Genomic DNA, 14,715 nt, shown 5'->3' on the forward strand with positions numbered 1-14,715 from the left:
TAGACATTCTGAATTGTCCCTCAGTGTACACGAACAGATGCCATAGTGTGGCGACTAGGGGATTTTCACAGTAATTTCATTGCAGTGTTAATGTAAGCCTCCTCGTGACACGAATAAAAATTGTTATTATTATTATTATTATTATAGGGTGGTGAAAAAGGCATACTCGCTTTTATCAATCGGGGCATAGATTACAAAAGCAGGGAGGTCATGATGGAGCTGTACAGAACTTTGGTGAGGCCACAGCTGGAGGACTGTATGCAGTTCTGGTCGCCACATTATAGGAAGGATGTAATTGCACTGGAGGGGTGCAGAGGTGATTCACCAGGATGTTGCCTGGGATGGAACATTTAAGTTATTAAGAGAGGTTGGAGAGGCTTGGGTTGTTTTCTCTGGAGCAGAGAAGACTGAGGGGTGACCTGATTGAGGTGTTCAAGATTATGAGGGGCATGGACAGGGTGATAAGGGAGCAGCTGTTCCCCTTAGTTGAAGGGTCAGTTACAAGGGACACAAGTTCAAAGTGAGGAGTGGGAGGTTTAGGGAGATTTGAGGAAGAACGTTTTTACCCAAAGAGTGGTGATGGTCTAGAATGCACTGACTGGGAAGGTGGTAGACGCCTCCTTTAGTGGTAGAAGTGGGATGCCTCACATCCTTTAAAAAGTACCTGGATGAATATTTGGCATGTCATAACATTCATGGCTATGGGTCAAGTGCTGGCAAATTGGATTAGGTTTGCAGGCCAAGGCCTTTCATGCATCAATGGGCCGAAGGGCCTCTTCTGCACATTAGTATTCTGTGATACTGTGATCACTGTCTCGCCAACTGATTCGCCAGACTTGCGCCTAAGTGTCTCGCCGCTAACAAAGGGGGAGCTGCTTTTAACACTCCCTCACCACTCACTCCCAGTCACCTCACAAGCATGGCAGCACGCAGACCTGCTCCTCACTTTGGGTCGCCGACTTGGACAAGCATCTCAATGCTGTGAATGAGAGAAGGAGCATCGTGTCGGAGGGCCAGTAGCAGGGTTGTCAAACCATCTGGGAGGCAGTGGCAGAGGCTGTCAGTGCAGGCAGCATGACAGGAGGACCAGCATCCAATGTATAGAAAAAACATAGAAACTTAGAAAATAGAAGCAGGAGGAGGCCATTCCGCCCTTCAAGCCCTCTCTGCCATTCATTATGATCATGGCTGATCATCCAACTCAATAGCCTAATGCCTCCTTCCTCCATATCCTTTGATCCACTTCGCCCCAAGTGTTATATCTAACTGCTTGTTGAAAACATACAGGGAGGGATTCTCCGTCCTACCGCATCCGTTTTCTGGTGCGGCAGTGGGAGCGTCTGTCCTGGCAGCCGGCCAATGGGTTTCCCATTGTGGGAATGCCCATGGCATTGGGAAATCCCCGGGCGTGAGTACACTGTCGACAAAGCGGTGGATCCCGCCAATGGAGAATCCGCCCACAATGTTTTGGCCTCAACTACTTCTTGTAGTAACGAGTTCCACAGGCACACCACTCTCTGAGTGAAGAAATCTCTTCCCATCTCAGTCCTAAATGGTCTATCCCATATCCTCAGTCTGTGACCCCTGGTTCTGGACACTCACACAATGAGGAACATAGGGCGGGATTCTTCCATCCCGCGGCAGAGTGTCCACGCCGTCGTAAGCGCCGTCGCATTTTACGACGGCGTGAATGGGCCGCTACCAGGAGTAATTCTGGCCTCTACAGGGGGCCTGCACAGCGCTGGAGCGGTTCGCGCCGTTCCAGCTTCCAATCCCGGTGCTAACTGTGCGCCTTGAAGTCCGCGCATGCGCAGTGGCGCCGGCATTGGCGCCAACGCGCACATGCGCGGTGGCCTCCTTCAACTCGCCAGCCCCAATGCAACATGGCGCAGGAGTACAGGGGCCGGCGCGTAGGAAAAGAGGCCGGGGGACAGAGGGGCCGGCCCGCTGATCGGTGGGCCCCGATCGCGGCCAGGCCACATCGGATGCCCCCCCCCTCCCAGGGTCAGCGCCCCCCTGCCCCCCCCCCCCCCCCCCCCCCCCACAGGCCGCCACCCGACCCTTGCACGCAGAGTTCCCGCCGTCTGCGAGCAGGTGTGGACGGCGCCGGTGGGACTCAGCGTTTTAACTGCGGCCGCTCAGCCCATCCCAGGTCGAGAATTGGCGGACCAGCCGCACCAAACACGCCGGAGAATCACGTGCCAGCGTCGGGGCGGCGTTGCCCGGTCGTGGGGATTCTCCGGCCCGGCCCAGGGCTGGGAAAATCCCAATCATACATCTAGAGCTGTTAAAATTATATAGGTTTCTATGAGATCCCAATGACTTCCACCAAGCTGCAAGGGTAAATTACCACCTCTCTCCCAGCATCAGTTCACCTGCCACCCCTCAAATTTCCAACCACCTCCCTCCCTGTCCCCGAACAATTCACTGGCTGAAACTTTGCACTCTCCCCACATCTTCTTCGTGCTTGTTCCTCAGCATCACATGGCACCCATCAGCACAACCCCTTCTTGTCCAGTTGTGGTGCCCACACATGCCACCTTCTATTGACACCCCTGTTCCATGGCGACACGGCAGCACATTAGTTAGCACTGTTGCTTCACAGTTCCAGGGTCCCGGGTTCGATTCCGGCTTGCCTCACTGACTGTGCGGAGTCTGCACATTCTCCCCGTGTGTGCATGGGTTTCCTCTGGGTGCTCCGGTTTCCTCCCACAGTCCAAAGATGTGCAGGTTAGGTGGACTGGCCATGATAAATTACCCTTAGTGTCCAAAAAAGGTTAGGTGGGGCTACTGGATTACGGGGATAGGGTGCAGGTGTGGGATTAAGTGGGGTGCTCTTTCCTCGGGCCGGTGCAGACTCAATGAGCTCCTTCTGCACTGTAAATTCTATGACTCCATCAAGCATGTGGCTTACAAAGTCCTTTGTTTGTCCCCAAAAGAGAAGATAGCCCATAATAAGCAGGAAAGCCAAGATGGCGGCAGAGTACCAGATATCCGATCATCCTCCATGAAGATGGACCCTGGAAATCATGGGGTTGTCCGAGGAGAGAGCAGTCACCGACAGCGAGTTTGGCTTGCTCTGCAGAGGTGATGATCCACCCTTCACCCAGATGACCTGTCCCATGTGAGTTGTGCAGGTCGGACAAAATGTTCCTTAACTCTCATTGACCACCCGTCCATTCTCTCGCAGGATCTCCTCCGAGGAGACCACAACTAAGGTGTCACAACTATCACCCATATCTTCCACCAGCACAGACACACACCTGGGTGGGAGACATTATTGGGCAGGAATCTGGGGCACAATCTGGTAAGCACTATGCAGTTGTTGATGCACATCAGGTGAATGCAGGAACATCCGAGGGAGTCAGAAGTCAGAGGTCTGCTAAATCTCAGGCCTCAGCTGGGTTCCAGTCAGATGCCAAGCCTCTGGACAAGATTAGCCCAAAACAAGGGCAGCACAGAGGCGCAGCGGTTAGCACTGCTGCCTCACAGCGCCGAGGTTCCAGGTTCGATCTGGGTCACTGCCCGTGTGGAGTTTGCACATTCTCCGCATGTTTGTGTGGGTTTCTCCCCCACAACCCAAAGATGTGCAGGGTAGGTGGATTGGCCATGCTAAATTGCCCCTTAATTGGAAAAAATGAATTGGGTACAAAATTTATTAAAAAAAGAAAAAATGAATTTATAAATGTATAAAAAAACGAAAGAAAAAAAAGATTATCCCAGAGCTGATGCAGATGCTATGATATGGTAGTGAGATTCAGGAGGGGATGTTTGCGACATTCGAGCGAGTACATAGCCGATTGGAGGAGCCCCGAAGACTACAGGCGCAGGAGATGGTGCCGGCAATGCGTGGCACCAAGGCCAACGCTGCTAGATCAGAGACTGCAATGGAAAGCTGGCAGCACAAGGTCAGTGTCTTCAGTGGTGGTGTCCACGGCGTGGCTCAGTCTCTGAGGACCATGGCTGAGGTCCTCGAGATTATGTGTCAGTCGCTGAGGAACATGTCCCAGACGCAGATGGACATTGACGAGGCGCTGCAGAGTGTAGCCCAGTCACTGAGGAACATTGCTGAGGGCATCAAGACCATGGTGCAGACGATGGGGACTGGCAGAGCCAAGTGGCGCAGAGGACCCTGGAGCTCTCTCCAGCTGCCCCTCCATCCCATGGGGGCCCTCAGGGCCATAGGGGCACCCTCCGGGAGGAGGGCGTGCTGGAGGCCAACCCAGGGCCTGCCACCAAGGAGACAACGGTGGTCTCCAGTTCATCCGAATCCCTGACATCCCTCCCACACCGGCACATCTCAAGTGCAGCGGGCAGAACAGGGTGGCATGGCGAAGCCAGTGAAGTGATAAGTTGGCCAGGGCCCTACAGCTCCAGGCCCTCCAGAGGACGTCCAGCAAGGGCATCTAAAGTCACAGGCTGTGAAAGCCAGCAGGCTGTCTCAACCTTTGATGTGCATCCTGAGGACACGCCTACCTGGTCTCAAATCCACCTCTCTATCTGTTCCCCATATCCCTTTAACCCTTTTTTGGATCAGACTATTTCTACCTCCTTCCTGAAATCATTTCATGACACAGATTCCACCGCACTATGGGGCAGCGCCTTCCGCAAATTCACCACCCTCTGCGAGAAGTAGTTTCTCCTCATCGCAGTTTTAAATCAAACGCCTCTCAGCCTATATCTGTGACCTCTCATTCTAGATTGCCCTACAAGGGGGACCATTTGGTTTACATTTACTTTATCAAACACTTTTAGAATGTTATGTAACTCAATCAGACCCCTTCTCATCCGAATAAACTCCAGTGAGTATAAGCCCAGACTGTTCAATCTCTCCTCATATGTCAACCCTTTCATCCCCGGATTCAATCTGGTGAACCTCCTCTGAATTGCCTCTAATGTCACCACATCCTTCCTCAAATAAGGAGACCAAAACTGGACACACTACTCCAGATGTGGCCTCACCAACACCCTTTACAATTGCAACAACACTTCTCTACTTTTATACTCCAGTCTCTCATCAATCCGGAGTGATGTTACACAGACCCTTGGAGGGTAGAACAGGGTAGCCGGGGGGGTAAGGGTTGAGGAACATGGGAGAGAGGACAGAGGGGAAACGGGGGAGGAAAAAGGAGGGGAATGAGGGGAGAGGAAGGAGAGGAATTGGGGAGAGGAAGGAGGAGAATTGGGGGGGAGAAGTGAGCTGACGGACTAAGCCTGGTCAAATGAGAATCGAGTGAGGATGAGGGCCTCCTTGGTCCTCCGGGCAGGCCACACCCTCAGCGCCATCCACTCTATCCTCCATCCTGCAGATCCTTCCTGGGCTCATCCTTGCGTTCCGCCTCCTCCTCAGACAATCACATGTCCCTCCTCCTCCTCCTCCAGCATGTCGCCTCGCTGCTATGCCAGGTTGTGGAGGGCACAGCAGACCACTACAAAGTGGGATACCCTCTGGGGGGTTCTGCAGTGCACCACCAGAGCGGTCCAAACATCGTAACCAAATTTTGAGCAGTCTGATACACCGCTTAATTACAGCATGAGTGGAAACATGAACCTTGTTATATCGGGTCTCCACCTCGGTCTCTGACCTCCGCACTGGCATCATCGACCATGACCCTGCATCCTCCAAGAGTCAACCCATCATCCTGGGCTGGACCTCAAAGATGTTGGGAATCTCCGAGTGTCATGCGCACTCCCTGGGAAGCTTGCACACATGTGCATGATCCGGAGGTGGTGGTTGCACACAAGTTAACATTCCGGAAATGGAACCCCTTCCTGTTAATGAAGGGCACTCCCTGTTGCCTCAGTGGACCTGGAGCATCCCGGCGATGGGGGAGAATCCTGCAGTCCCGGCACCTTGGTGGGCCTGGTTCAGCTCAAAGTTGATAAAGTCGGATGACCATGCCTACAGGGCATCTGTGACATTGCGATGCATGCCCGAAAATGGAAATGGCTGCTCACCTTCTCAGTTCCCCTCAGCAGCCATTGCACAAGCCTCATAGTTTTAAAAACGACGTCCGCATAATTTCTCGCTGGGGAGCCAGTTAATTCCTGGGAGGCCATTATAGTAAACGTCAATCACGCTAATGAGATGGAAGCTGATGCAAAGTGGGATGCATGAAATGCTCGCAGTATTTGGGCAAGATCCGGGACTCACCATCAGCAGCGGGCCGGTTAGATGACAACTGATTTTTGAGGTGCAAATCTCGATTTTGGCTTGTCCGCTATTTAACTGGCACGCTCAGATCCACACCGAGCACAATACAATGGTTAAATCGCACCCAATATTTCCAGAGAGGTTGTGAGAATGAATAGATGACAGTGGGAGGTTTCTTTTTCAGCTTTTGGGGGATATTAACGTAGCAAACAGCAGCTTGTGTGAAAAGGTTTGAGTAGTGGTAAGAACATGCACTTTGGAAAATAATGAAACATACTTATTTCAGGCTATTCACATTGAGCACAAAGTTCCTTTGTACAAATGTGGTGGTGGTCTGAGTATGGCTTTCTATAGAAGGTTTATTCTCCTGTACAGAGATTTAAGGTATAGTAGAGAAAATAAAGTGGCTTTTAAATGTGGAATGTACCTCCCACTTCATGATGTATGTTGCAAATGCTTTGACAAGGGCCATTGCACTAATGAGTATCTTGCACAGGGACCACTTTCAGGAATACAGTGACATGATACACTGTGGATATATTAGGACATGTTGGCTCAATGAATATTTTTCATTAGGACACTTTCAGTTGCTGTATAAAAGTTGGGAATACCCTGCTTCTTGATATCATTCCCTTGCCACTTCTTTGTAGAGGACAGGATAATGAAAGGAAACAGAACAGTCCTGATTGATTGTACATTTCACTGAGTGTGGAGAGTGTGTGAGTGGAGGCTCAGGAAGTGGTCAGAACATGGGATCTGTGAAAAAGAGACAAATGACCTTTTGAGTACCACTAGTCTGTAATTTCATTTATGCTTTGCTGAAATGTGTCACAACTAATTGACGCATCATTTTCTGACAATTTTCTGTTGGATACTCTCTGCAAGGTCGTGGCAGTGACTCTGAATCAGATATAACACAGAAGGCGCCCGATGTGAAGCGAGACGACATGTCTGTAAGACGGACTTCCGGTAGTGATCCTAAATCATCCTTACCGTTTAACCAGTACCTACCCAACAAGAGCAACCATACAGCCTATATGCCAGCACCACTTCGGAAAAAGCGGGCAGAACGAGGAGAAAATTATCGGAAGAGTTGGAGTAATACTACCTCACCTGTAGGAGCAGAACGACCTTTCAGGTAAGTCACATCATTAGGTCATGTTTTGTGAATTACCAGTATTAAGTAACATTCACATGTGACCTAAGCCTTTACATTCACTTATGGACCTATGTAATGTGATTTAATTATAAACCTAGACATTTTGATATGATTGGAAATAGTTTTTGTTGCTGATTGGATAGCTTTATTAAATTGGACCATCTCTCCAATCCTAGCAAAGCCCATTGTTACCAGTTATTGCTCAGTAGAAGACACCTTACATTATTGCCTTGTGAATATGACTCTGCCATCATCATGCATTTTGACACAGAGATTCACAGAGTTGAATCGCAATAAAGAAAACCTACATGACTGCATTTGTAAATAGGTCAGCTGTGGTAAAATTATTGGTCTGCTGAATGGACATTATTGTCACCTTGTTTGCTTATGTTGAGTAATCCCGGCTTGTGAGAGGAAAAATCCTAAATGTAAAGTATGCTGGCCATGAAGGAGGAGGGTGCAATAGTCTCAGCAATGTTAATTTGATCGTACTGAAACAGAGCAGCCTTCAGCTTGAAACTTCCAAGTCCAGTCACACTGCATTTTGAAAATGCTTGTGTGAAAAGGTTGTAGCTGAGCTTCACTTAGTTACTACCTTAACAGCCTGTTGCTGAGGTAATAATTCTGAATGGTGTAAGAGATCCCCTCAATTGGTTTTCTGCCCTTCTCCGATGACAGGGTACTTGATCCCAATGAAGAATACAAATGACTTGTAACACTGCTTACAATGTAAACTGGGTGTTTGTGTAAGATCTACAACTTTTTTGCCTTAATATATGTTGTATAACTCATTAGTCATAGTCACCCTGAGACTATAGAAGAAGAACAAAATGAAGAATCCTGTCAGGATGAAGATTTTGCTGAGAGACAGTCTACATTTTTCAAAGTTCAAGGAATTGATGATTCCAAGACAGCAGTGAAATGTGAACAAGCTCCTATTGGAGATGCTGATGGTCTCAAGACACAGCTGCAAGTTTGTGTGATGGAAGATCAAGGGCACAGAGCATCCATAGAAGGTGCAAAATGGGAGAGGAACGATGAAGAAATTAAAAAGTTGAAAAGAATTCAGAAAGCTGGTATCACGGTCATGCCAGCGTCTAAGCGATACTGCAGGTCAGCAATATGGTGTTGAGCTCTCATAGAGGTGAAATAAAGGCATGAGATTCTGCGGTGAGGTACGATGTGTTGTTGCTTTATTGGGTTTATTATACCATGGTGTTCTGTGAGACATTTGTAAATTATGACTAATATTTAAACTGAACGTGAGGGTAATTGTGATCAGAGAAAATATTTAAGCACAAGTTAATTTCATTTTAATGAAATTTGAAGGCAGTTAATTAATGTGCTTTTAAAATGGAAAATGAAAATTCATTTGAAGGATTTTGGTTATGAATGATGCTTTTAATGATTTTGAATTATTGATTTTGACATGGTATAATAAGAATCAGTGATGAGGTTGGGGAATGTGTCAGTATAACCTAAGTGTGCTGGCTGATGCTCACTTTGCCTTGGCATCAAGCAGTATTAACTGCATTAATGTGGAAAAATTCTCAGTTAATAACTCTCGTTCTGTGTTTGATATTTGCATCACAATAGATACGTGTTACGGACGTTGCTGTGTGTTTATCTATATGGCAATGCTGGGTTACTCACCTTAGCATGGCAGCACTTGTACAACTAACAGTTTGATAGAAATGTTGGAAAATTTTGTCACTGTAGTACTCGAGCTTAAATGTAGCAATATAACCCTGTCACCAAATAATGTCTCATACTCTTGTTTGTCATGTCGAGGAGATGATAGGGATGATTTTAGAAGCTCCTCTTCCCAGCACATAACCTTACCACCAAAATGCATATTGGAAATGTTAATAGATAGAATGTCATGAGGAGCATGAAGCTCAAATTCCCACTGTGTTTTCTCAGCAGACAAGGGTGGCACACACGTATAAAATTGCATTTAATATAGGTAAATGTGCATTACAATATAGAGTGATATGTGGAGGGAAGTGATGTCACATATAGGAGTAGGTAAATAAATGTGTGTTGCATAACTTCCGATTTTCATCATGACTATTGAGAGCCTCATTTGATAGGAGATGGACTAGCTTTGAGCAGCATGTGGTTAAATTGTGTCACACATCCACTGATACATGAAGCTTCCTGTAGGATTGCAAAATTGGAAAATACACCATAGAATAAAATGCAGTATGAAACTGAAATTATTTTGTTCTTGAAGTGTCAATAGACATAGATGCATATTGCTCATATTCACTTTTCAAGGATTTTCATTTTGCCAGTAGCACATATCAGCATGACAGACTCTCACTGGGTCATATGGTTTGAACTATAATAATCCTGGATTTGACTTCACTGCATAACTACAGAATCGGCTAGGGGTAAAGTTTGACCTGTTACACATAGTATTTTGGACCCCATGTTTTAAACCTCATTATTCTCTATTATTCCCTACGCTGTTATTCTTTATAAAATTATTTGTATTTGCAATTCGAACACAACTTTCTTACAAGAAAATGGCATCAGAGTTCCCGGCTTTCTGCACCATAAAATAAGATCATGCTGCATCAGGCATGAAATGGGCAGCAAGGGATCCAAAATGGCGGTGCTGTTTTGTATCAGAAGTGCCATAATTAGGCTGTGCTGATCTAATTAATATTTATATTAGGGTCCTACATTTGTTGCAGAACTCTTTTATGAAACCCAGTGGCTGACTTGCTATCTGATAAAATCACCCAGCACATCATTCCAGTAACAGTCAGCAAGAACCCTGCAGCCATGTTCTTTAAAGCAGTGTTTTTCAAACTTTTCTCTCTGGACCCACTTTTACCAAGCAGCCGACTTTCATGACTCACGCCGGCCGACTTTCACAACCCCACTGGTCGACCTTCATGACCCACACTGGCTGACCTTTGTGACACACCATTTTTGCTTACCTTGAATGTAACAGGTGAGCCTGTTTGGTCTTCACGATCTCATTTGCTTCAGCATTCAATGTTACACTTCTGCTAAGGACTTCAGCTGATGATTTAAGTTCTTGCTGCATCCTTTGAAAAAAATCAAGACGTTTGTCCTTAAACGCGCCAAGCTTAGTCTTGGAATCATAGAATCTCTACAGTGCAGAAGGAGGCCATTCGGCCCATCGAGCCTCTGAAAAAGCACCCTACCTAGACCCTCTCCACCCGCCCTATTCTTGTGAACCCACCTAATCTTTGCATCCCTGGACACCAAGGGACAGTTTTTGCATGGCTAATCCACCTAACCTTTGGACTGTGGGAGGAAATCGGAGCACCTGGAAGAAACCCAGAGTGGCATTTGGCAACCCCATAACAGGGTGTCGCTCATCTGGGATCGGGGAGGCATCTGATGCCAGCGATTTGTGTCAGCGAGAAGGGGGGTTTCTGTAGCATTATTCTGAGATGGAGGCTGAGGAGCCAGACCTGCCAGTGCATTTAGGCCCCAACCCTCTCAATGCAAGTGTAAATCACGCCCCCGCCCCCCATACTAAATGACTAAATGCAGGAGGATGATGATGGAAATCATGCCGGGACAGTCAGCACAATTCACTTCGATTTTTGGACCCAAAATGACAATATTGTGGGAAAGTCCTGCCCACAAGATTTTTTAAAATTCATTTCTATGTGATGTAGGCTTCGCTGGCTAAGCCAGCATTTGTTGCCCATCCATAGTTGCTCTTGAGAAGGTGGTGGTGAGCTGCCTTCTTGAACCGCTGCAGTCCATGTGGTGTAGAAACACTCCCTGTGCTATTAGCGAGGGATTTCCAGCACTTTGACCCAGCGACAATGAAGGAACGGCGATATATTTCCAAGTCAGGATGGTGAGCAATTTGGAGGGGAGCCTCCAGGTGGTGAGGTTCCCAGGTATCTGCTGCTCTTGTCCTTCTAGGTGATAGTGGTCGTGGGTTTGTGAGGTGCTGCCTAAGGAGCCTTGGTGAGTTACTGCAGTGCATCTTGTAGATGGTGCACACAGCTGCCACTTTTCATTGGTGGTGGAGAGAATGAATGTTTGTAAAGGGGGTGCCAAGCAAGTGGGCTGCTTTGTCCTTGATGCATGATCAATAACTATTAAAACGAGGTTGTAGCGAGGTTGAAGGCTTTAATAGACTAGAACTGTTCCCCAGTAGCTCAGGTACAGAATGAGGGCTGCTGGGACAGCACCGGTTCTTATACCCCGCCTGTCAGGCAGAGCTACATGCTATACAGCCAATGGTAAACCCCTAGGTTTAACCAATGCAACTTCAGCCTCTCGGGTACTGCAATACCTGATAATACCACAGTCCTGCATGGTGTCGAGCTTCTTGACTCATTGGAGCTGCACTCACCCAGGCAAGTAACAGCCTCCCCGAACAGGCGCCGGAATGTGGCGACTACGGGCATTTCACAGTAACTTCATTTGAAGCCTACTTGTGACAATAAGCGATTTTCATTTTCAAGTGGAGTGTATTCCATTCCACTCCTGATTGTGCCTTGTCGATGATGGACAAGGCTTTGGGAGTCATAAGGTGAGTTACTTGCCATAGGGCTCTCAGCCTCTGACCTGTTCTTGTAGCCGCAGTATTTATATGGCTAGTTCATTTCAGTTTCTGATCAGTGGTAACCCCCAGGATGTTGATTGTGGGGGATTCAACCATGGTAATGTCATTGAATATCATGGGGCAGTGGTTAGATCCTCTCTTGTAGGAGATGGTCATTGACTGACACTTGTGTGGCACGAACGTAACTTACCACTTGTCAGCCCAAGCCCGGATATTGTCCAGGTCTTGCTGCATTTGGAAATTGACTACTTCAGTGTCTGAAGAGTTGCTAATGGAGGTGAATATGTTGTAATCATCAGCGAACATTCCCTCATCTGACCTTATGTTGGAAGGAAGATCATTGATGAAGCAGCTGAACTTAGATGGGCCTAGGACACCACCCTGAGGTACACCTGCGGTGATGTTCCAGGACTGCGATGACTGACCTCCAACAACCACAACCATTTTACTTTGTGCCAGGTATGACTCCAAACAATGTAGCGTTTTCCCCTGATTCCCATTGACTAGTTTTGCTAGGGCTCCTTGATGTCATTGTCAATTAAGTGCTGCCTTGATGTTAAGGGCAGTCACTCTCACCTCACCAGTGGAGTTCAGTTATTTTGCCCATGTTTGAACCAAGGCTGTAATGAGGTCAGGAACTGAGTGACACTGGCGGAACACAAACAGAGTGTCCGTTAGCTGGTTATTGCTGAGTAAGTGCTGCTTGATAGCACTGTTGATGACTCCTTCCATCAGTTTGCTGATGATGGAGAGCGGACTGATAGGGCAGTAATTGGCTGGGTTAGATTTGTATCCCTTTTTGTGTACAGGACACAGCTGGGCAATTTTCCACATTGGCGGGTAGATGTCAGTGTTGTAGCTGTACTGGAACAGTTTGACTAGGGGTGTGGCAGGGTCTGGAGCACAAGTCTTCAGTACTATTGTTGGAATATTGTCAGGGCCCATAGTCTTTGCAGTATTCAGCTGTTTCTTGATGTCATGTGGGGTGAATCAAATTGGCTGAAGTATGGCATCTGTGATGCTGGGGATCTCTGGAAGAGACCGAGATGGATCATCCACTTGGCACTTCTGGCTGAAGATTGTTGCGAATGCTTCAGCCTTGTCGTTTGCACATATGTGCTGGGCTCCTCCATCATTGAGGATGGGGATATTTGTGGAGCTTCCTCCCCCAGTGAGATGTTTACCACAATTCCTGGCTGGATATGACAGGACTGCAAGCTTAGATCTCATACATTGGTTATGGGATCGCTTAGCTCTGTCTATTACTTGCTACTTTTACTGTTTGACACACAAGTAGTCCTGTGTTGTAGCTTCACCAGGTTGACACCTCATTTTCCGGTATGCCTGGTGTGGTTCCTGGCATGCTCTCCTGCACTCTTCAGGTTTTTTTTCCAATTAAGGGGCAATTTAGTGTGGCCAGCTCACCTACCCTCACATCTTTCGATTGTGCAGATGAGATCCACACAGACACAGGGAAAATGTGCAAACTCCACACAGACAGTGAACCGGGCTGGGATCGAACCCAGGTCCTCAGTGCTGTGAGGCAGCAGTGCTAATCACTGTGCCACCCCGTGCCACCTCCTGCACACTTCATTTAACCAGGATTGATCCCCTGGCTTGGTAGTAATGGTAGAGCAGGGGATATGCCGAACTATAGGGCTACAGACTGTGGCTCAGCACAATTCTGCTGATGGCCAACAGCACCTCATCAATGCCCAATTTTGAGTTGCTAGATCTGTGTGTGAAGCCTATCCCATTTACACGGTGGTAGTGCCACACAACACGATGGAGGGTATTCTCAATGTGATGACGGCACTTTGTCTCCACAAGGACTGTGCGGTGGTTACTCCTACTGATACTGTCATGGACAGATACACCTGCGACAGGCAGCCTGGTGAGGATGGGGTCTAGTATATTAGACATAAATGAACCCCACCAGAGTACATTCTATGCCCTTGCCATCCTCAGTGCTGCATCCAAGTGGTGTTCAACATGGAGGAGTACTTTTTTTATAAACGCCCCGGGAAATATACTTCCCAACAATCAACTATACAGTCTGTACAGATTTTTCCCCTTTATCCCCTCCCCCTCTCCCCATCACCCCTCCTCCTCCCGTGCCGAATAGCTCCTCAAACATGGTCACAACCATCCCCTACCTTTTCTCAAACTCCCCCACTGAGCCCCTTGACTCATACTTGGTCTTCTGTAATCACAGGAAGTCGTACAGGTCACCCAACCAAGCCGCTACCCCCTGTGGTGATGCCGACCGCCACTCCAGCAATATTCATCGCCATGCAATCAGAGAGGCGAAGGCTTCTTTGAAACCCCAAGTATCGCCACCAAAGGGTCCGGGTCCACCTCCTCCTCCACTATCCTGGCTAAGACCGCAAACACTTCCGCCCAGAATCTTCCCAATTTTTCGCAGCCCCAAAACATGTCCGCGTGATTCACTGACCACTGCCCACACCTCTCACACTCATCTGCTACCTCCTGAAAGAACCCACTCATTCTCGCCCGAGTCACATGCACCCTGTGCACCACCTTAAACTGTATTAGGCTCATCCTTGCACAAGAAGAGGTCCTGCTTACCCTTCGCAGTGCCTCACTCCACACTCCGAGGAGTACTGATTCATCAGCTGATGGTGGATGGTACTGCAGAGCTTAGATCTCATCCATTGGTTCAGGGATTGCTTAGCTCTGTCTTTCACTTGCTGCTTTTACTGTTTGGCACACAAGTAGTCCTGTGTTGTAGCTTCACCAGATTGCCACCTCATTTTTCGGTATGCCTCATGCATCTTTGCCCATGTTTGACCTGAGAATGTTAGATGCTGA

General features: G+C 47.8%; 1 protein-coding gene across 11 annotated transcripts in view; it reads left to right on the forward strand.

Annotated features, from left to right (window-relative positions):
* LOC140408856 (LIM and calponin homology domains-containing protein 1-like) overlaps positions 1-14,715 on the forward strand; it is a 566,047-nt gene that overhangs the window by 362,739 nt on the left and 188,593 nt on the right. For all 11 annotated transcript variants that reach the window (XM_072496648.1, XM_072496651.1, XM_072496649.1 and 8 more), the window contains exons 8-9: positions 7,040-7,292; positions 8,109-8,426. In XM_072496648.1, coding sequence (XP_072352749.1) covers positions 7,040-7,292; positions 8,109-8,426 — 571 coding nt within the window. The remainder of the gene's footprint in view (positions 1-7,039; positions 7,293-8,108; positions 8,427-14,715) is intronic.

This window comes from Scyliorhinus torazame, chromosome 3 (genome assembly GCF_047496885.1).
Source record: "Scyliorhinus torazame isolate Kashiwa2021f chromosome 3, sScyTor2.1, whole genome shotgun sequence".
Taxonomy (NCBI): domain Eukaryota; kingdom Metazoa; phylum Chordata; class Chondrichthyes; order Carcharhiniformes; family Scyliorhinidae; genus Scyliorhinus; species Scyliorhinus torazame.